This window comes from Carcharhinus amblyrhynchos, chromosome 21 (genome assembly GCF_965287045.1).
Source record: "Carcharhinus amblyrhynchos chromosome 21, sCarAmb.v2.hapA, whole genome shotgun sequence".
NCBI classification, from domain to species: Eukaryota; Metazoa; Chordata; class Chondrichthyes; order Carcharhiniformes; family Carcharhinidae; genus Carcharhinus; species Carcharhinus amblyrhynchos.
In genome coordinates, this window is record NC_137344.1 from 3,469,361 (window position 1) to 3,491,718 (window position 22,358).

Consider the following 22,358-nt stretch of genomic DNA (forward strand, 5'->3'; position numbering starts at 1 on the left):
GTGTGTCTCAGTGTCAGCTCCTGTACTGTCTGTCTGTGTGTCTCAGTGTCAGCTCCTGTACTGTCTGTGTGTCTCAGTGTCAGCTCCTGTACTGTCCGTGTGTGTGTCTCAGTGTCAGCTCCTGTACTGTCTGTGTGTGTGTCTCAGTGTCAGCTCCTGTACTGTCTGTGTGTCTCAGTGTCAGCTCCTGTACTGTCTGTGTGTGTGTCTCAGTGTCAGCTCCTGTACTGTCTGTGTGTGTGTCTCAGTGTCAGCTCCTGTACTGTCCGTGTGTGTGTCTCAGTGTCAGCTCCTGTACTGTCTGTGTGTGTGTCTCAGTGTCAGCTCCTGTACTGTCTGTGTGTCTCAGTGTCAGCTCCTGTACTGTCTGTGTGTGTGTCTCAGTGTCAGCTCCTGTACTGTCTGTGTGTGTGTCTCAGTGTCAGCTCCTGTACTGTCTGTGTGTCTCAGTGTCAGCTCCTGTACTGTCTGTGTGTGTGTCTCAGTGTCAGCTCCTGTATGGTCCGTGTGTGTGTGTTAGTGTCAGCTCCTGTACAGTCCGTGTGTGTCTCAGTGTCAGCTCCTGTACGGTCCGTGTGTGTCTAATGTACGTAGCAGGTGCATGTGTCAGTTTCTATCATTGCTATCTCTGCGTAATATTCTATTAACAAAAATAAGCAGCAATAGATTCCTAAATGAGGTGTAGGAAGAGTGTTAGGGGAAAGGTTTGGGGTGGGTTGGATGTTGCAGTTGCTGGGTGTTGTACTGGGTAGAGTGTTGTGGGAGGCGCATGCTGTAATATTTATGCCGCGGGTGCAGATATTGCTACCAACAGCAACATAAATTATTAATATCCAGAACACACAATATAGAACAGAGAGAAAACAACCCTCATTTATAAAACAGGCTTTTCGTGTTTGACTAACAGTTAACCATTTCAGGATTGATTGGTTTCGGAATTCTGTGCGGTTAGCCCCTGGATTACTGGGGTGGGGGGGGGGGATATTGTTGGATATTGTTGACCATGAAACCATTGTCGGAAAAACCCATCAGGTTCACTAATGTCCTTTAGGGAAGGAAATCTGCCATCCTTACCCGGTCTGGCCTACATGTGACTCCAGAGCCCACAGCAATGTGGTTGACTCTCAACTGCCCTCCAGTGGGCAACTAGGGATGGGCAATAAATGCCAGCCAGCGAAGCCCGTGTCCCACAGATGAATGAAAGAAAGTCCATCCCAGTTTTTTATGTTCCACTCAAACCTCCTTCAATCTGTTCACGCTAAACCTCTGTCAGCCAATCAGCTCAGCACAGGAAGGCTGACTGACATGCTGAGTGGCCAATGGTGGGAGGAGCACCAGGGGGATGGACATGTCAGGAGGCCAATCGCAGGAGGTTGGGGGTGGGGCATTGAGAGGACGGACCAATGGGAGGAGAGTGATTGTGGAGGGGCTCGATGGCTGGGCATCTTGTCTTGCCACACCCCCCAGGAATATAACCAATCGGAGATGGGGGTGGGGGGGCCACCCCCAGGTACACAAACAGTTCAAGATGTCGGTGTGACATGTCTCTGGGGCAGAGTGTCCCTGGGGTTATCCACCTCCAACAATTCACAATTAAACAATGGAGTCTCCCTGTGCAGAATCACTGAGAATCATAGAATCCTACAGTGCAGAAGGAGGCCATTTGGCCCATGAAGTCTGTACTGACCACCAACCCGCCCAAAACCCTATCCCCATAACCCCATGCATTTACCTCAGCTCGTCCTCCTGACTCTAAGAGGCGATTTAGCCTGGCCAATCCACCTAACCGCATATCTTTGGACTGTGGGAGGAAACTGGAGCACCCGGAGGAAACCCACGGAGGAAACTGGCCACCCAGAGTGACCCAAGCCGGGAATTGAACCCGGGTTCCTGGCGCTGTGAGGCAGCAGCGCTAACCACTCTGCCACCATGCTGCCCTATTGGCCCTCAACAAAAGGAGGTAACAGGCCATAGCCAATCAGCTGTCAGTTTGACACCATAACCACGGTTACCAATAGGTCAATATGTGCCCATCTGATTGGTTTTGCCAGTTGCCTGATGTTTGGGGGCCTGTTTCCCCTCCAGCTGGTGTGATGGGGAGGGGTGAGTGCACACGGCAGCGTAACACCCCCCTCAGTGCACCCACCCCCACTGAACATCTCCAAAATATCAGCACTCTCACAAAGGTCAAAGTGGCAGCCATTTTACGCACAGTAAGATCCCACAGCCAGAATTGATTGGTGTTAATGGTTACGGTGTAACACTGACAGCTGATTGGTGATGGCCTAGGGCCCACTTCCAGCTCACGTTCAGTCTTTCTATTGGATCGTGTTGGTCAGGGGGCAATGTGGGTAATCCCTCGCCAGCCGGTGGCATTGTGTTTACACTCTGCCAACACAATCCTGGTTTCCAAAGTCTTATCCCTGGGGATGGGGGGAGTGCATTCCGGGTTCTATTGGATCTCATTGGACCTTCACCGAAGTGGGGCTTGAACCCACAACCTTCGAGACAAGGGTGCAACGTGACTGGGCCACAGCTGTGGCAAGCCCAGCCTCAGTTCCTCACAGGCCCCGGTGACCCCGAGACACACAGCTAACGTGGCTCAGGCTTCAGAATTCCAGCAGCTGCGGGATTTTGCTTCTACTCACGAGGGCTGTGTTTTAATAGAGAGAATGGGTAAAGTCAGCCCATTGGATGGTGCCAGTCTGTGCCAGGGTGATGTAGAGCTGGGCAGAGGGAAGGAGAATGAGACAGAGGAACAGCTCCGAGCTGGGCTAATGTCACATTATATTAAACACGATCTGCTCATCAGCTGACCACGCATGACATTGGGCCACCTAAAGAATGCTGTAACAGATATAGATCATGCATAGATCACACTTAGATTGCCTAGCGATCACATATGAATCACATGTCGCTCACACATAGATCACATGCCGATCACATAGATCATATGTAGAGCATGTATAGATCACATGTAGATCATAGGTTGATAACACATGGATCACATGTAGATCATATCTAAATCACGCGTAGACCATACATAGATCACATATAGATCACACAGAAATCAAATAGATCACATATAGATCATGTATTGATTGTATATAGATGACATGTAGATCACAGATCATATGTAGATCATAAATGTATCACACGTAGATCATACATCGATCACATTTAGATCATATGTAGAGCATGTATAGATTATGTGTAGATCACATATAGATCATAGGTAGATAACATATGCATCACATGTGGATCAAATGTAAATCACATGTAGAGTGCGTGTAGACCACATTTAGATGACAAAAAGACCGGAGGGAGGAGGGATGAGGCTTGTTTGGACCTGGTGAGTTGTGATCTGGAATGTGCTGCCTGAAAGGAAGGGAAATTCAACAGGAACTTTCAAACGGGGAATGGACACTGGAAAAGGAGGGAAATGGGCAGAGTTCCGGGGAGAGTGGGATTGATTGGATAGCGGTTTCAAAGCACTAGTACACACACAATGGGCCGAATGTACACGATGATTTGATCCTGAGCCAATGGCTGGAATTTTAGCACCCCAGCCCGTCCTCCGCGGGATCGGAGCTGGCGAGGGGCGGACAATGAAAATGTCCTGTGACCTGGGGGGTGGGACGTTGCGGTTTCGGGGAGAGCGAGGCTGTAGAATCCCACGCACGTGTCTGAATCCTGAATCGTGTCTGATTTGCTGTTTTTTTTTTAATCCTTTCTGAACAGTTCCCTCGTTTTGGGGATTGGTGAATTCCGCCTGGAATCTGTGTTCGGTTGGGAAGAGGCAGTCACCAATCAACATTGAGACCAGCCATATGATCTTTGACCCTTTCCTCACACCGCTGCGTATTAACACAGCCGGCAGGAAGGTAAGCGACAGCCGTCCACCCCCTCACCCTTCCTCAGTGCCCTACACCCTGCTGGAAAGTTCCGGAACCTCAGTCAGTAGCTCCAAATGGGCGGACGGTAAATGTCCAATCTCTGGCTCTGTCCTCCAATCGCATCGTTTGAACATTTTGTCCAAGTTGACCTTTGATAATCTGCAGAAAAATCCAAATTCATTTGAGATCATTACCCAGCCTTGGGGAAATTCTGCTGATTTAATTACTTTCAGCAGAACTGAAATTAAATGGATTGAATAGCCGGCTGCCTGACTGAATGAATATTTATGAGCACCAGGTTTTTTTGCGTTCGTGACACTTTGTCAAGGAATGTGTCAGAATTGAGTTTGCCAAGAATGTTTGACAACAGTGGCAAAACTGTGCGGACCGCGCTGGCTGGACGCTGTGTCTCGTGAGAAGGTTTGGGGGCGACCTTGCTGGGGTCGTCTGGGGCGGGTTTTAGTGAGCGTGGGAACGCAGAGGGCCCGATTTTACCATGGGGTTGCGCCCGTTTTCGAGCGTGAAAACTTGGCAAAGTTGGGTGCGAGGCAAGTAGTGTGATCCGTGCCCACCTCCGCACCAGTTGCCCCTTCGCCAAGGCCCGAAAATGGCCACGATCGGGACTGCGTCCGAAACGGGCGCAACGTCACTTTAAATGCACACAGAGGTGCCAATTGGAGCTGCAGGATTTCGGGAGTGTTAAGTCCCACCCACAGGCTGGTGTAGCGCGACTCGGATTCGCTGATATTTTTCCAGGCAGAGTGCGTATGGGGGTGCCTGAGAATGGGGCGAAATGTCGGAGCTGAGACATTCCCAGTTTCAGGTTCGCCCAGAACTTAGAATCCAAATGGTAAAATAGAGCCCAGTCTCCAGCCACGGAGGAGGTAACCAGTCTGAGACAGCAACTGGGGGAGAAAGGGATTGAGAGTTACAACGGCAGGAGGAAAAGATCGAGTTAAGCACCAGCAGGAACTGGATGGGCCAAATGGCCTACCTCGCTGAATGGAGGCTACCTCGCTGGATATATTTAAGTCACGGGTAGCTAGGTTTCTGATAGACAGGGGAATTAAGGGTTATGGGGAGAAAGGAGGAATGAATGGGATGGATAGGATAGAGGTGGAGAGACTCTTCCCGCTCAGAAAGGACAGTAGGACTAGGGGGCACAGCCTCAAGATAAAGGGGGAGCGGTTTAGAACGGAGTTGAGGAAGAACTTCTTCACTCAAAGGGTGGTGAATCTCTGGAATTCTCTGCCCGTTGAAGTGGTGGAGGCTGCCTCGCTAAATATTTTTAAGACGCGGGTTGATGGGTTTTTGATAGGAGAGGGGATTAAGGGTTATGGGGAGAGGGCGGGAATGTGGAACTGAGACACGACAGATCAGCCATGATCTTATTGAATGGCGGGGCAGGCTCGAAGGGCTAGATGGCCTACTCCTGCTCCTATTTCTTATGTTCTTATGACCTGTTTCTGAGCTGTATATCCGCGGCAGAGGCCTGGTGTTCCACACTTTGGGACAGAGGCTGCAGGTTCACGTCACACCTCAGGACCGGATGACGACGGGAGGTACACTCAGAGTTGGGTTGAACAGGTTGACTATTGGCCTGTTACCCTCCCAATCCCCCTGGCAGCAGGCGGTGAGAGTGAGAGAGTTGACTACAGGTCACCACAGATCCATCCAGTGGGAGGCCACGCTCACCGACACCCTCGAGGGGGGAGGGAGATATCCGATATAACGTGACAGGATACAGGTTATGTTACCGTATTATCAGAGGCCAAGATTGATATTCTAACAGAGCCTGAGTTCAAACCCCACCATGGGAAATTTGAATTCAAAGTGGGCGGCACAGCGGTTAGCTCTGCTGCCTCGCAGCACCAGGGACCCGGGTTCGATTCCCGGCCTGGGTCACCTTCTGTGCAGAGTTTGCACGTTCTCCCTGTGTCTGCGTGGGTTTCCTCCGGCTGCTCCGGTTTCCCCCCCACCGTCCAAAGATGTGCGGGCTCGGTGGATTGGCCGGGCTAAATTGCCCCTTAGAGTCAGGGGGACGAGCGAGGGCAGATGTATGGGATTGCAGAGATGGGGCCTGGGTCGGTGCAGGCACGATGAGCCAAATGGCCTCCTTCTACACTGTAAGGATTCTATAAAATCCAGAAATATAAAGCCAGTGGCGGTGAAAATAACACGACATTGTTGATCACTGAGCCCCTTTTGGGGAGGAACATCCTTTGGCTGGTTGAGACGTGACTCCAGTCCCACAGCAGCCGAGCTGATATTTAACTGCTCTGTAAATTGACCTGGGAAGCCGTTTGCGATGCCCAGTGTAATTAGAGACAGGCGGTAAAGGCTAGATCAGCCAATGATGTTCACATTCCAAGAACAAACGAAGGAGAGCACTGCTGCGAGATCGGATATTTTATTGAGCTGGGCAGGTTGAGGAATTAATCAGTTTACCTCGTTCCAGTTGCAGAATATTTAATTTAATTTAATTCTAAACTCCGCAGCTTTGAATAAATGACTGCTGGGTAGAGCTGAGTGGATCTTGTGTCTGTTAAATGATGTATGGTTATTATGGGACGTACAAGATTTTCATTTCGCTGCGACTGAGGCTAAATGTTAAGCGATAACAACCTTTGACTTGAGAATCCAAATTGTAACAGTTAAAGTGGCTTCCATGGACGATGTTAATAAATCTCCCCCTGGGTTTGGTGGATTATGAGTGTTCTGGCCTAGCGAGAGGCAGGATGTTTAAATCCCGCACTCACAGCCTGGGCCCCGGCTGGAGGAGGCCCAGACCACAGGCCCGGATTTGTCATCAGCTCCAGACGAGGCCTGTTCTTTGTCTGAATAAAGCAGTGTTGTGCACTGGCCTTGAAATGGGGGGGGGGGGGGACTTGTTACCGTCTCCATATCAACCCTTTGAAAAATGCACTGAAAGATAAAGGGAGTGAGTGAGATAAATAAGAAATGTCCGTGGGGAATGGGGATGGAGGCCTGAGCTTGGAAGATTTGGTGTTTGTTATCGGACAGAGAGGGGGTCGGAGAAAGGATCAAAACACAAAGGTATCATAGAAATATAGAAGATAGGAGCAGGAGGGGACCATTTGGCCCTTCGAGCCTGCTCCGCCATTCATTACTATCACAGCTGATCATCCAACTCAGTAACTTCATTGCAGTGTTAATGTAAGCCTTACTTGTGATACCGATGAATAAATAAACTCAATAGCTTAGCCCTTCTTTTTCTCCATAACTTGAGACAACCAAAGGGGAAAAGTCAGGAGCATCTGCATTTATATAGCACCTTTCACGACCTCACCACATGCCAGATTCAAAGAACAAAGAGCAAAGAAAATTCCAGCACAGGAACAGGCCCTTCGGCCCTCCAAGCCTGCACCGACCGTGCTGCCCCGACTGAACTAAAGCCCCCCTACCCTTCTGGGGACCGTATCCCTCTATTCCCATCCTATTCACGGACTTGTCCAGACGCCCCCTTAAAACTCACTACCGTATCCGCCTCCACTCCCTCCCCCCGGCACCCACCAGCCTCTGCGTAAAAAAAATCTGCCTCGTATATTCATTCACAGACAATTCAGTGTTTTATTTTAAGTGTCGTCGCAGCTGGGGAGATGCAGCAGGTGCACAGCAGGATCCCACAAACAGCAATGTAATTTCACCCCGTGAGACCGATGCAGAGGTGGATAGCGACTGGGGGGGGCGTGGAGAAACTCCCCGCTCGTTCTCACGAACAGCGGGTGTATAACAGGAGGTGAAATATTCCGGTAATTTGGAAAGGTGGAGTTAGAACGTTTAGTGGAGGAGGCCAGAGATGGAGAATTAGTTTCTGAAGTTGGTGACAGAGGGAGAATGGACAGCGCAAAGAGAGAGAAACACACTGAATTGTTATCAGATAAAAGCAAATTACCGAGGATGCTGGAATCTGAAACCAAAAGGGAAAATGCTGGAAAATCTCAGCAGGTCTGGAAGCATCTGTAAGGAGAGAAAAAAAAGAGCTGACGTTTCGAATCCAGATGTCAAAGTTTTGACAAAGGCTCATCTGGACTCGAACCATCAGCTCTCTCCTCTCCTTACAGATGCTGCCAGACCTGCTGAGGTTTTCCAGCATTTTCCCTTTTGAATCTTTATTAGTTTGTTTCGTATTTGTCTACATTCTATTGGAGGTTCTCCGGGTGGCTGTGTGGAGTTTGTACATCTGCTGTTTTGGGGTTGGGACAATCTCATCTCTCCCTGTTAATCATGCGGCTCCATTTAAATCCTGGGAATGACTGGAGCTCAAGGCTTGCGATGGGATTCATTAGCATTACATCATTAAATGTATCTGTGCGTACCTCCTGGCCGGGGATCTCTGGTCTCACACAGCCCACTTCTGTTGTCAGCAAGAACAGAGAGTTTACCGCTCAGACAAACCCCCATTCACTGCAGCGAGACTGGAGAATCCCAGCCATGGGCAACTTCAGAGAATTCCAGCCCTGTGTGCTCAGAATAGTTTATTCAGCAGGGTAAGGATCCCTCACTGTGTAACTGTACAGACCCACTGTTTATTCAGCAGGGTAAGGATCGCTCACTGTGTAACTGTACAGACTCACTGTTTATTCAGCAGGGTAAGGATCACTCTCTGTGTAACTGTACAGAGTCACTGTTTATTCAGCAGGGTAAGGGTCACTCTCTGTGTAACTGTACAGAGTCACTGTTTATTCAGCAGGGTAAGGATCACTCTCTGTGTAACTGTACAGAGTCACTGTTTATTCAGCAGGGTAAGGATCACTCTGTGTAACTACAGAGACACTGTTTATTCAGCAGGGTAAGGATCACTCACTGTGTAACTGTACAGAGTCACTGTTTATTCAGCAGGGTAAGGATCACTCACTGTGTAACTGTACAGAGTCACTGTTTATTCAGCAGGGTAAGGGTCACTCTCTGTGTAACTGTACAGAGTCACTGTTTATTCAGCAGGGTAAGGATCACTCTCTGTGTAACTGTACAGAGTCACTGTTTATTCAGCAGGGTAAGGATCACTCACTGTGTAACTGTACAGAGTCACTGTTTATTCAGCAGGGTAAGGATCACTCACTGTGTAACTGTACAGAGTCACTGTTTATTCAGCAGGGTAAGGATCACTCACTGTGTAACTGTACAGAGTCACTGTTTATTCAGCAGGGTAAGGGTCACTCTCTGTGTAACTGTACAGAGTCACTGTTTATTCAGCAGGGTAAGGATCACTCTCTGTGTAACTGTACAGAGTCACTGTTTATTCAGCAGGGTAAGGATCACTCTGTGTAACTACAGAGACACTGTTTATTCAGCAGGGTAAGGATCACTCACTGTGTAACTGTACAGAGTCACTGTTTATTCAGCAGGGTAAGGATCACTCACTGTGTAACTGTACAGAGTCACTGTTTATTCAGCAGGGTAAGGATCACTCACTGTGTAACTGTACAGTCACTGTTTATTCAGCAGGGTAAGGATCACTCACTGTGTAACTGTACAGTCACTGTTTATTCAGCAGGATAGAGGTTATTGGCTGTCGATGTGCATGAGAGGTTTGTATTCTAGTAGCAAAGAGGCCTATGAATATTCCTCCTCGTGCAGGAGTCAGTTGAGTAGATGTTTGGGTCTAGAGACAAGTGCCTCCCGTTCTGTATCTCTCTCTCTCTCTCGCTCTCTGTTGCTCTCTTTTTTGTTCTCTCTCACTCTCTCACAGCTCTGTGTAGGCTGAACAGAAGCTTTGAATATGCAATCAGGTTCTGACACTTTTCCCAACTGCCCAGTTTTTAATCAGAGTGTTTTGGGGATAAAGCATTGCCAGGAATGGTGCCCACAGGCTGACAGCCACGGGGGCACAAAATGTGAACTCGGACCTTCCAACCCCGTACAGGGTGCGGGCAGTGGGAGAGAGGAGGAGAGAGTTTGCCCTTCGTTCTTTGGCATCTCCCTCTCCTTGTACAGGTGGGACTGACAGTCTCCAGCGGTGAGTGTGAGGCTGTACACACTACAGTCAGAAAGGCCCATTCAGCACAGCAATGGCGACCGGTCTGTAACAGCTTGGCTGACACATCACCGTGCGAGCCCACCATATTGTTGTGGTTCCATTTATTTGTCTTCGAAAAGAGATTTCTTTCAGAGAGAACTGAGAAGCTTCACATTAATCAGGCCACAGAGAGATTGAAGAAACGGACTGGCCGCGAGCGCAGGGGAGATAGTGTCAGGCGGGAAATGTGATAGCTCGTCTTTTAAATAAAATATTTTCCATCCCATTTTGCAACATAGTGGGTGATAAATGTGGCTTTGTGTAATGTGCTTTGTGTGCATTATAAAATCAGTAATATTTTGACATTTATACCTGTTATCACTCAATGAGTGATGGAGAAGCTCTTTATCCAAACAGAAAAATCAACTGGAAAGAGATATTAATATTTTTTAAAGATCTGTTGATCTATGTAAGATATTAAAACTCTTTGTGCCTATTTCCGATTATATATTCCTGTGTCCGCTTATCTCATTGAACAATGAGCAATTTCAGAGGAGATTGGATTGGATAGAGTCAAGGGGCAAATTGTAGAACCTTACCACACAGGAAGAGGCCATTCGCACCCATGCTGGCCCTTTTATTCATGGGATGTGATACACCGCTGGCTGGGCCAGTATTTATTGCCCACTCCTAACTGGCTGAGCGAGTGGGCGAGGACCTGGCAGATGGAGTACAATGTTAGCAAGTGTGAGGTTATCCACTTTGGTAGAAATAATAGTAGGAGGGATTACTATTTAAAAGGCAAAAAGCTGCAGCATGCTACAGTGCAGAGGGACCTGGGGGTCCTTGTGCATGAGTCGCGAAAACCCAGTCTGCAGGTGCAGCAGGTGATCAAGAAGGCAAATGGGATGCTGGCCTTCATAGCGAGGGGGATAGAATATAAAAGCAGGGAGGTCTTGCTGCAACTGTACAGGGCACTGGTGAGGCGCAGCTGGAGCACTGTGTGCAGTTTTGGTTGCCGCACTTGCGCAAGGATATTTTGGCCTTGGAGGGAGTGCAGAGGAGGTTCACTAGGCTGATACCGGAGATGAGGGGGTTAGTTTATGAAGAGAGACTGAATAGACTTGGTATGTACTCGTTGGAGTTTAGAAGGATGATGGGGGATCTTATAGAGACGTATAAGATAATGAAAGGGATAGATATGGTAGAGGTAGAGAGATTCTTCCCACTTAGAAAGGACAGCAGGACTAGAGGGCACAGCCTCAAGATAAGGGGGGGGGCAGTTTAGATCTGAGTTGAGGAGGAACTTCTTCACTCAAAGGGTGATGAATCTCTGGAATTCTCTGCCCGTTGAAGTGGTGGAGGCTACCTCGCTAAATATATTTAAGACACGGGTAGATAGGTTTTTGGTAGGCAAGGGAATTAAGGGTTATGGGGAGAGAGCGGGAAAGTGGAACTGATCCACTTCAGATCAGCCATGATCTTATTGAATGGCGGGGCAGGCTCGAAGGGCTAGATGGCCGACTCCTGCTCCTATTTCTTATGTTCTTATGTAATTGTCCTGCTGGGTCATTTCAGAGGGCATTTTTAAGAGTCAACCACATTGCTGTGGCTCTGGAGTCACATGTAGGCCAGACCGGGTAAGGACGGCAGATTTCCTTCCCTAAAGGACATTAGTGAACCAGATGGGTTTTTTTTACTGAGAATTGACGATGGTTTCATGATCATCATTAGACTTCTAATTCCAGATTTTTACTGAATTCAAATTTCACCATCTCCCGTGGTGGGATTCGAATTCAGGTTCCTGGAGTGTTATCCTCGGTCCCTGGATTACTAATCCAGTGATCATACCAGTACACAAATCCCTCCTTCAAGGGACAGAGGAAGAATTGACTCAGGATGACAAATAATACAGAGATTAAACTCAATCAGGAGAAGGAGATTTATGGTAAGTCTAAGCTAGATTGTGGAGTGGAAAATCAAACTGAATATATAAAGTACACAGAAGATGTGAAAAAGAGAGTGAGAGGGTCAAAGAGATTATCAGAATAGATTAAGCGATTGTGTAAAAGACAACGCAAAGCCTTTCATATAACAGTCGCCAAAGTTGGGACCCTTCATTGTCCAAACACCAGGGGAAGAATTTTCCAGTTATGCTTGCCCCTAAACTGGAAAATCCTGCCTGAGATCTACGGATCTTTACATGGTCTGCCCCCCCAACCCCCCCCCCCACCCCGTGTTACCATCTCGTGCCAGGCCAGATGACGGAGAGCACAGCTAATCCAATACTCCACATCTCTTTTTATGAGAGAGAGATGGGAATAATGAGTCATCACAGACAGGAGTCCCTTCACCAAAATCCCTTAATTTACAATTCCAGCAGGTACACAGAGTGCTCGCAGTCAGCAGTCTACCCTCGGGGGTGCCAGAGGAACTGACACTCCCGCTTAAATACAAGGCAAAGTCTCCCTGATTGGCCCATTAATTGGATCCTTAATCAGGGAGCTCATATTCCTATCAGCCAACACTCAATGGCCTGATTGAAACCAGTTAAACGGGGAAGGAAACGGTAACGACAATACTAGATTGGGTAAGAAAATGTTTGGCAGTCTTCAAAATAGAGATGTGGCCCGGGGTGGACGTGGACTGAGGGAAGTGAGGCTGTTTCTGACCACAACTTTCCAACCCTCATTAACTTTGGGAAGTGAAGTCAGAGTAAACGTTATTCCGATGGGAATGAGATAAAACCAGTCAGCTGAACCTCTCAGATGGCTAAACTTTCCAACAGTAATTATGGCCAAAATTAATTGTCATTTGGAAAGATAAGGGTAAATAATTTAAAATCAAAGCAGATTGGCTCAAGTTGAGTTTTTCTAATGAGGGAATGGGGAGAGTCGGTGAGGGAGGGGGGAGAGTCGATGGGGGAACAAGGAGAGTCGATGGGGGAGGGGGGAGAGTCGATGGGGGAGTGGGGAGAGTCGGTGAGGGAGGGGGGAGAGTCGATGGGGGAGTGGGGAGAGTCGGTGAGGGAGGGAGGAGAGTCGATGGGGGAGTGGGGAGAGTCGATGGGGGAACGGGGAGAGTCGATGGGGGAGGGGGAAAGTCAATGGGGGAACGGGGAGAGTCAATGGGGGAACGGGGAGGGTCGATGAGGGAACGGGGAGAGTCGATGGGGAGGGGGAGAGTCAATGGGGGAACGGGGAGAGTCGATGGGGGAACGGGGAGAGTCGATGGGGGAACGGGGAGAGTCGATGGGGAGGGGGAGAGTCGATGGGGAGAGTGCAGTTTACAATTCCAATACAGTCCCAGCTCCCACAATGCTTCTCAGGAACATTATGAAACTAAATATAATACTGAACTGGATAAGGAGACACTTGGTAAAATGGCCAGAAGTTTGGATAAGGAGATAGCTTCTCGGGAGAATCTCGAAGGAAGAAAGTGAAGCGGGGGGGGAGGTTTATGGAGGGAATTCCAGAGCTTGGGAGCCAGGAAGCTGAAGCCATGGTTGCCGGGCTCCATGGGCCTGGTCACCTCCTCCTGCACTGTCGATTCTCGGATTCGATAATACTGATACACCTGCCCCCGGGTCTAATTTAAACTCTGTACAGTGTCCAATCACTCCAGGTTTAAGAATCTGATGTTGATTTCTTGCCTCATGGATTTTTCCTCAGAAAGTTATTTCCTGTTTCTGTCGCTCTTCCATTTCTTGTAAAAGGTCTGGCCTTGAAATGTTTTTATTTGTAGCCTATATTTTAGATCAGCAGAGAATACCCCAACTATTGACAATTGTGACACTCTGCTCCCTGCATTGGGAATGATTCCCACTTGTGCTGTACCTGTCCTGGGAGTGTTTGATGGGGGGACAGTGTAGAGGGAGCTTTACTCTGTATCTAACCCCGTGCTGTACCTGTCCTGGGAGTGTTTGATGGGGGGACAGTGTAGAGGGAGCTTTACTCTGTATCTAACCCCGTGCTGTACCTGTCCTGGGAGTGTTTGATGGGGGACAGTGTAGAGGGAGCTTTACTCTGTATCTAACCCCGTGCTGTACCTGTCCTGGGAGTGTTTGATGGGGGGACAGTGTAGAGGGAGCTTTACTCTGTATCTAACCCCGTGCTGTACCTGTCCTGGGAGTGTTTGATGGGGACAGTGTAGAGGGAGCTTTACTCTGTATCTAACCCCGTGCTGTACCTGTCCTGGGAGTGTTTGATGGGGGGACAGTGTAGAGGGAGCTTTACTCTGTATCTAACCCCGTGCTGTACCTGTCCTGGGAGTGTTTGATGGGGGCAGTGTAGAGGGAGCTTTACTCTGTATCTAACCCCGTGCTGTACCTGTCCTGGGAGTGTTTGATGGGGGCAGTGTAGAGGGAGCTTTACTCTGTATCTAACCCCGTGCTGTACCTGTCCTGGGAGTGTTTGATGGGGGGACAGTGTAGAGGGAGCTTTACTCTGTATCTAACCCCGTGCTGTACCTGTCCTGGGAGTGTTTGATGGGGGGACAGTGTAGAGGGAGCTTTACTCTGTATCTAACCCCGTGCTGTACCTGTCCTGGGAGTGTTTGATGGGGGGACAGTGTAGAGGGAGCTTTACTCTGTATCTAACCCCGTGCTGTACCTGTCCTGGGAGTGTTTGATGGAGGCAGAAAGGGGTCATTCGGCCCATCGAGCCTGCCCGACAACATTCCCACCCAGGTCCTATTCCCGTAGCCCAATTATTTTGCCCACTTATCCCCCTGACATGAAAGGGCAATTTAGCATGGCCAGTTAACCTGCAAATCTTTGGAGTGTGGGAGGAAACCAGAGCACGTGGAGGAAACCCAAGCAGACATGGGGAGAATGTGCAAACTCCATACGGACAGTGACCTGAGGCTGGAATTGAACTCAGATCCCTGGTGCTGTGAGGGAGCCGTGCTAACCACTGTGCCACCGTGCTGACAAGCGAAGGATGCAATTCTATCTGTCTCTGTGTTTGATTTCAATACTCGTGCCTAATCCAGAGAGCTGGGTCTTAATTTTCTTCTTTGAAAGCTCTGATTGTCTGTTTCCCTTTTCCCGGTATGTGGCTGGGATGTTTCTTCAGTGCAATAGCGGCCTGACTGGAGTCTGTATTGGGATGAATGTTTCTGTGTCTGGGAGAAGGGTGAAAGACCCTGGTGAACGGTATATTTCATTTCCTATCCTACTCAGTAGCGGCAAGAAGCTATTGTGCCGAGGGTCACTGGAGGACAGTGCGAGCAGGTTCATTGTCCTAATGAAATAAAGGCAACAACGAATTAGAAATGATCTTAGGCTGGAAACAGCAAAGTTCCTTTTGAAATGAATCCATTGTGATTTGACTTCTATTCCCTGCCTTTGGTGCTGGGCTACTCTGTAACATTTCAATCTGTCTATCTTTTCATCTCTCTCTGGTTTATCATGGAGGGAGTGTTGTGAGTGTGATGTCTGAGTTTGCCAAAGGATTTGTTCTAAATTCCCCTGCCGGAACTGTGCAGAGAGGAGCCGGGTTAATTGGCCAGTTTCCAAAGCTGCCTTTCCTTTCATGTCAACTTCTCTTTGCTGCAAGCTCCTCTTATTCCTGCCTGTTGCGATTCTCTCCAAGAAATTATGTTAATCCCTGGTTCTCAAAAGAAAGTACAGAGGAACCCACAAGAGGGAGCTTAGACAGCAAGTGTCCACAGTTGGCCTACGTTGTTAAATAATCTGAATGCCGGCTGTGAGGGGACAAAACAGGTCATTTTCTTCCTTCAGGAATTAAAAGGCAGCGAATGTGAGGGAGCTCCCCAATCCCTGACCCCAATCTTTGAAACCCACCCCTATGACACAGGAACATCAGAGAGAGACCTCCCCTCTCCTCTGAATTGCTGTGGGATCTTTCCAATCCAGCAGAACAGGCACAGACTTACCTTCCTTACTGATATTGTACAGGAACAAACCATTTTCCCTGTCATATCTTATTATTAAAGAAAGTAGAAATCATTTCACTTCATTTCTTGATATGATATCCAGGGGCGACCTGCTAGAAGTCTACAAGGTTATGAGGGGCATGGACAGAATGGATAGTCAGAAACTTTTTCCCAAGGTGGAAGAATCCATTACCAGTGTCTTGTGTTCAAACAAAGGAGACTAGGAAGGGATGAGGGAGGAATTGGCTCAGGTAGACTGGGAGCAAAAACGTTATGGGACAATTGAGGAACAGCGGAGAACTTTCAAAGCTATTTTTCACAGTGCTCGGCAAAAGTATATACCAGTGATAAGGAAGGACTGTAGAAAATCAGCCATGGATAGCTAAGGAAATAAAGGAGGGTATCAAATTGAAAAAAATGCATATGAAGTGGCAAAGATTAGTGGGAAACTAGAGGATCGGGAAATCTTTAAAGATCAACAGAAAGCCACGAGAAAAGCTATAAAGAAAAGTAAGATGGATTGTGAGAGTAAACTAGCTCAGAATATAAAAACAGATAGCAAAAGTTGCTACAAATATATAAAACGATAAAGAGTGGTGAAAGTAAACACTGGTTCTTTAGGGGACAAGAAGGGGGATGTAATAATTGAAAATCAGAAAATGACTGAAGCAGTGAACAGGTATTTTGTGTCGATCTTCACAGTGGAAGACACAATAACATGCCAAAAATTGATGACAGGAAGGATATGGCAGGTGAGAACCTAGAAACTGTTATTATCACGAAAGATGTAGTGTTGGGCAAGGGGGGTGCTAAAGGTAGACAAGTCTCCCGGTGCTAACGAAATGCATCCCAGGGTACTAAAAGAGATGGCAGGAGAAATTGCAAATGTACTAGTCGTAATTTACCAAAATTCACTGGATTCTGGAGTGGTTCCTGCAAATTGGAAAACAGCAAATTTGACGCCACTGTTTAAAAAAGGATGTAGACAAAGGACAGATAACTATAGGCCGGTCAGCTTAACTTCTGTAGTAGGAAAATGCTTGAATTTATCATCAAGGAAGACATCTGGATATAAATTGTTCCATTGGTAAGACGCAGCATGGGCTCATGAAGGGAAGGTCATGTTTGACTAATTTGGTGGGATTCTTTGAGAACATTACATATGCAGTGGACAATGGGGAACCTGTGGATGTGGTGCATCTGGATTTCCGGAAGGTATTTGAAAAGATGCCGCACCAAAGACTGCTACATAAAATAAAGGTGCACAGTGTTACGGGTAATGTAGTAGCATGGATAGAGGATTGGTTAACTAACAAAAAGCAAAGAGTGGGGATAAATGAGTATTTTCCTGGTTGGCGATCAGTGACTAGTGGTGTGCCTCAGAGATCAGTGTTGGGACCACAATTGTTTACAATTTACATAGATGATTTGGAGTTGGGGACCAAGTGTAGTGTGTCAAAATTCACAGATGACCCTAAGATGAGTGGCAGAGCAAAGTGTGCAGAGGACGCTGAAAGTCTGTAAAGAGATATAGATAATCTAAATGAGTGGACGAGGGTCTGGCAGATAGAGTATAATGTTGGTAAATGTGAGGTCATCCATTTTGGTAAGAATAACAGCAAAATGGACTATTACTTAAATGGTAAAAATTTGCAGCATCGTGCTGTACAGAGGGATCTGGGTGTCCTTGTGCAGGAATCTCAAGGCATTGGTTTACAGATGCAGCAGATAATTAAGAAGGCAAATGGAATTTTGTCCTTCATTGCTAGAGGGATGGAGTTTACAAACAGCGAGATTATATTGCAGCTGTATAAGGTGCTGGTGAGGCCACACCTGGAGTACTGTGTACAGTTTTGGTCTCCTTACTTGAGAAAGGATAGACTGGCACTGGAGGGGGTGCAGAGGAGATTCACTAGGTTGATTCCGGAGTTGAGAGGGTTGGCTTATGAGAGACTGAGTAAACTGGGGCTATACTCATTGGAATTCAGAAGAATGAGGAGAGATCTTATAGAAACATATCAGATGATGAAGGGAATGGATAAGATCGAAGCAGGGAAGTTGTTTCCACTGGCGGGTGAAACTAGAACTAGGGGGCATGGCCTCAAAATAAGGGGGAGCAGATTTAGGACTGAGTTGAGGAGGAACTTCTTCACACAAAGGGTTGTGAATCTGTGGAATTCCCTGCCCTGTGAGGCAGTGAGAACAAATCAAGTTTCTCCAGACTCTCCTCATAGCTAATACCCTCTAGGCCAGGCAGCACGCTGGTAAACCTCTACTGTACCCTCACCTAGAACCATACAGCACAGAAGAGGTCCTATGGCCCATCTAGTCCGTGCTGACACATTAGAAACACGTGAACTCCCACCTATTCCCACCTGTCACCTGGTTAGGCGGATTGGCCATGATAAATTCTCCCTCAGTGCACCCAAACAGGCGCCAGAGTGAGGCGGCTAGGGGAATATTGCAGTAACTTCATTGCAATGTTAATGTAAGCCTACTTGTGACTAATACATAAACTTTAAAAAGATTGAGCGGAACAATCCACCCTGGGTGGAGATTCAGTGCCGAGTAACTTTTTCTTAATGGGAATGCCCCCAAAATACATAACAATCTCCTCCATCCCTAATACGCGTTGACCTGTAGTAGCATAAAGTCACATAACATTCTGATAAATTTCTCCTTCTTATTTTCAAATATCAATGTGGCCTCATCCCTTCCAATCACAGCAATCTCCTCCAAGCCCACAATCCCTCACATTTCTACGTTGCCCTCACTGTGGCCTCTGATACATTCCTTCTTAACCTCACTGGTGGTGGTTGGCCCTCAGTTCACTGGTCCAAAGCTATGGAACTTCCTCCCTAACCCTCTCTCCCTCACTTTCCTCTATTTAGAAACTCATTGATCTAACTCCTTTGACCAAATTATTGGTTCCCTGACTAAATATCCTCGTATGTGACGTAATGGCAAATTCACGATTGATGATACATAGAACATAGAAAAACTACAGCACAAACAGGCCCTTCGGCCCACAAGTTGCACCGATCACATCCCTACCTACCAGGTCTATCTATAACCCTCAATCCCATTAAACCCCATATACTCATCCAGAAGTCTCTTAAAAGACCCCAGCGAGTTCGCCTCTACCACCACCGACAGCAGCCGATTCCACTCACTCACCACCCTCTGAGTGAAAAACTTACCCCTAACATCTCCTCTGTACCTGCTCCCCAGCACCTTAAACCTGTGTCCTCTCATGGCGACCATTTCAGCCCTGGGAAAAGCCTCCGAGAATCCACCCTATCTATTCCTCTCAACATTTTATAAACCTCTATCAGGTCCATTCTCATCCTTCGTCTCTCCAAGGAGGAAAGACCTAGCTCCCTCAACCTATCCTCATAAGGCATGCCTCCCAATCCAGGCAACATCCTTGTAAATCTCCTCTGCACCCTCTCAATAGCTTCCACATCCTTCCTGTAGTGAGGCGACCAGAACTGCGCACAGTACTCCAAGTGGGGTCTGACAAGGGTCTTATAAAGTTGCAGCACCGACTCCTAAACTCAATCCCTCGATTAATGAAGACCAGTACACCATACGCCTTCTGTACATGGTACCTTCAGGGCTATGGGCCAAGTGTTGGCAGGTGGGATTCAGTGGGAGTTCACGTGTTTCTAATGTGTCAGCACGGACTAGATGGGCCTTAGGACCTCTTCTGTGCTGTATGGTTCTAGGTGAGGGTACAGGAGAGGTTTACCAGCGTGCTGCCTGGTCTAGAGGGTATTAGCTATGAGGAGAGGTTGGAGAAACTCGGTTTGTCCTCACTGGAATGACAGAGGTTGAGGGGTGACCTGATAGAGGTTTACAAGATGATAAATGGCATGGACAGAGTGGATAGTCAGATGCTCTTTCCTAGGCCAGGAACATAGAACATAGAACATAGAACATTACAGCGCAGAACAGGCCCTTCGGCCCACGATATTGCGCCGACCAGTTACAAAAACAATGACCCACTAGCCTAAACCAATCCCTTTTCGTCCATAAACCTATCCATAGATCTCTTAAACGCCCCCAAACTAGACGCATTTACAACTGCAGCAGGCAGGGCATTCCAATCCCTCACCACCCTCTGGGTAAAGAACCTACCCCTGACATCCGTCCTGTAGCTACCCCCCCTTAATTTAAAGCCATGCCCCCTCGTGCTAGCTTTCTCCATCCGAGGAAAAAGGCTATCACTATCCACCCTATCTAAACCTCTAATCATCTTATATGTTTCAATAAGATCCCCTCTTAGCCGCCTTCTTTCCAACGAAAACAACCCTAAATCCCTCAGTCTCTCCTCATAGGACCTCCCCACCATACCAGGCAACATCCTGGTAAACCTCCTCTGCACCCTCTCCAAAGCCTCCACATCCTTCTTGTAATGTGGGGACCAGAACTGCACACAGTACTCCAAGTGTGGCCGCACCAGAGTCTTGTACAGTTGCAACATGACGCTGCGACTCCTAAATTCAATCCCCCTACCAATAAACGCCAAGACACCGTACGCCTTCTTAACAACCTTATCTACTTGATTCCCAACTTTCAGGGATCTATGTACACATACACCTAGATCCCTCTGTTCATCCACACTATTCAGAGTCCTACCGTTAGCCCTATACTCGACACATCTGTTGCTCCTACCAAAGTGAATTACCTCACACTTCTCCACATTAAATTCCATCCGCCACCTCTCGGCCCAGCTCTGCAACCTATCTAAGTCTCCCTGCAGACTATGACACCCTTCCTCACAATCTACCACACCTCCGACTTTGGTGTCATCAGCAAATTTACTAATCCACCCAACTATACCCTCATCCAGATCATTAATAAAGATTACAAACAACAGTGGCCCCAAAACAGATCCCTGAGGCACACCACTCGTAACCGAACTACATGATGAATATTTACCATCAACCACCACCCTCTGTCTCCTATCTGATAGCCAATTCCTGATCCAACTTCCTAGATTACCCACAATCCCATACATCTGCATTTTCTGCAGAAGCCTACCATGGTGAACCTTATCGAACGCCTTACTAAAATCCATATATACCACGTCAACTGCCTTGCCCCCATCCACCTCTTTGGTCACCTTCTCAAAAAACTCAATAAGGTTAGTAAGGCACGACCTACCCTCCACAAAACCATGCTGACTATTTCTAATCAATTCATTACACTCCAAATAACTATAAATCCTATCCCTAATAATTTTTTCTAAAACCTTGCCCACAACAGAAGTAAGACTCACCGGTCTATAATTCCCGGCAAAGTCTCTGTTCCCCTTCTTAAACAATGGGACAACATTCGCTGTCCTCCAATCCTCCGGGACTACACCAGAGACCAATGACGACCTGAAGATCAGAGCCAGAGGCTCTGCAATCACCTCTCTAGCCTCTCAGAGAATCCTAGGGTAGATCCCATCCGGACCAGGGGACTTATCTATTTTCAGCCCCTCAAGAATATCCAGCACATCCCCCTTATCAACCGTAATACTGTCTATTTTACACCCCTGCAACCCAGTGTCCTCCTCAGCTATATCCATGTCCCCCTGCGTGAACACCGAAGAGAAATATTGGTTCAATGCTTCTCCAATCTCCTCCGGTTCCACACACAACTTCCCTCTGCTGTCTGTAACTGGCCCTAATCTTGCCCTGACCAACCTTCTGTTCCTGACATACCTATAGAACGCCTTAGGATTCTCCTTAATCCTATCAGCCAAAGTCTTCTCATGTCCTCTTTTAGCCCTTTTAGGAAGGTCAAGTACTCGGGGACATAGGTTTAAGGCGTGATGTGGAGTTCTCGGCGTTGGACTGGGGTGGGTACAGTAAACAGTCTCACAACACCAGGTTAAAATCCAACGGGTTTATTTGGGAGCAAGAACTTTCAGAGCTTGGAGCAAAGGAAGTCCTCAGAAACACTCCAAAAGCTCATGCTACCTGTTGGACTTGAACCTGGTGTTGTGAGACTTCTTACTGGGTTTATGGTGCGTGGGGAAAAGTTTAGAGGAGACGTGCGAGGCAAGATTTTTTACGCAGAGGGTAGTGAGTGTCTGGAACACACTGCCTGGGGAGGTGGTGGGAATAAATATGATAGCGACAGTTAAGGGGCATCTAGACAAATACACGAGTAGGATGGGAATGGAAAGGTAAGTGCATACGGTTTTAGTTGAGGATGGCATTGCGATCAGCACAGGACTGGAGGGCCGAAGGGCCTGCTGCTGTGCTGCACTGCTCTTTGTTCTTTATGATTCTATGCTTTTACGAAGTTAGGCGACTATCTAAATGCAGCTTGTTGTTGGTGTGACAGCATTAATTAATTCTGTGAGTGCGGAGCGAGAGGGAGCTGGAAGGAGAGAAATAAGATAATTGCAAGGCAGGAATAAATGATCTCCTCGCTGTGCTGCAGTCAATCTATTTTCCTCACATTCGGCTGCTGCTGCGCTGGTGTATTTAAATTCAATTCAATTTCTGCTCCGTTCTCGGGAGAAAATGTAGCTCCAGTGTCTATCAATCTTGTCACCTGTGGAATTTGGAAGGCAGTGTATTGAT

The 22,358-nt window shown here is 47.6% G+C and overlaps 1 protein-coding gene across 1 annotated transcript in view; it reads left to right on the forward strand.

Moving 5' to 3' along the window:
• Positions 1-22,358, forward strand: part of LOC145356559 (carbonic anhydrase-related protein 10) — a 270,796-nt gene that overhangs the window by 160,590 nt on the left and 87,848 nt on the right. The window contains exon 3 of the mRNA XM_080209330.1: positions 3,742-3,884. Within this exon, the coding sequence (XP_080065456.1) occupies positions 3,742-3,884 (143 nt within the window). The remainder of the gene's footprint in view (positions 1-3,741; positions 3,885-22,358) is intronic.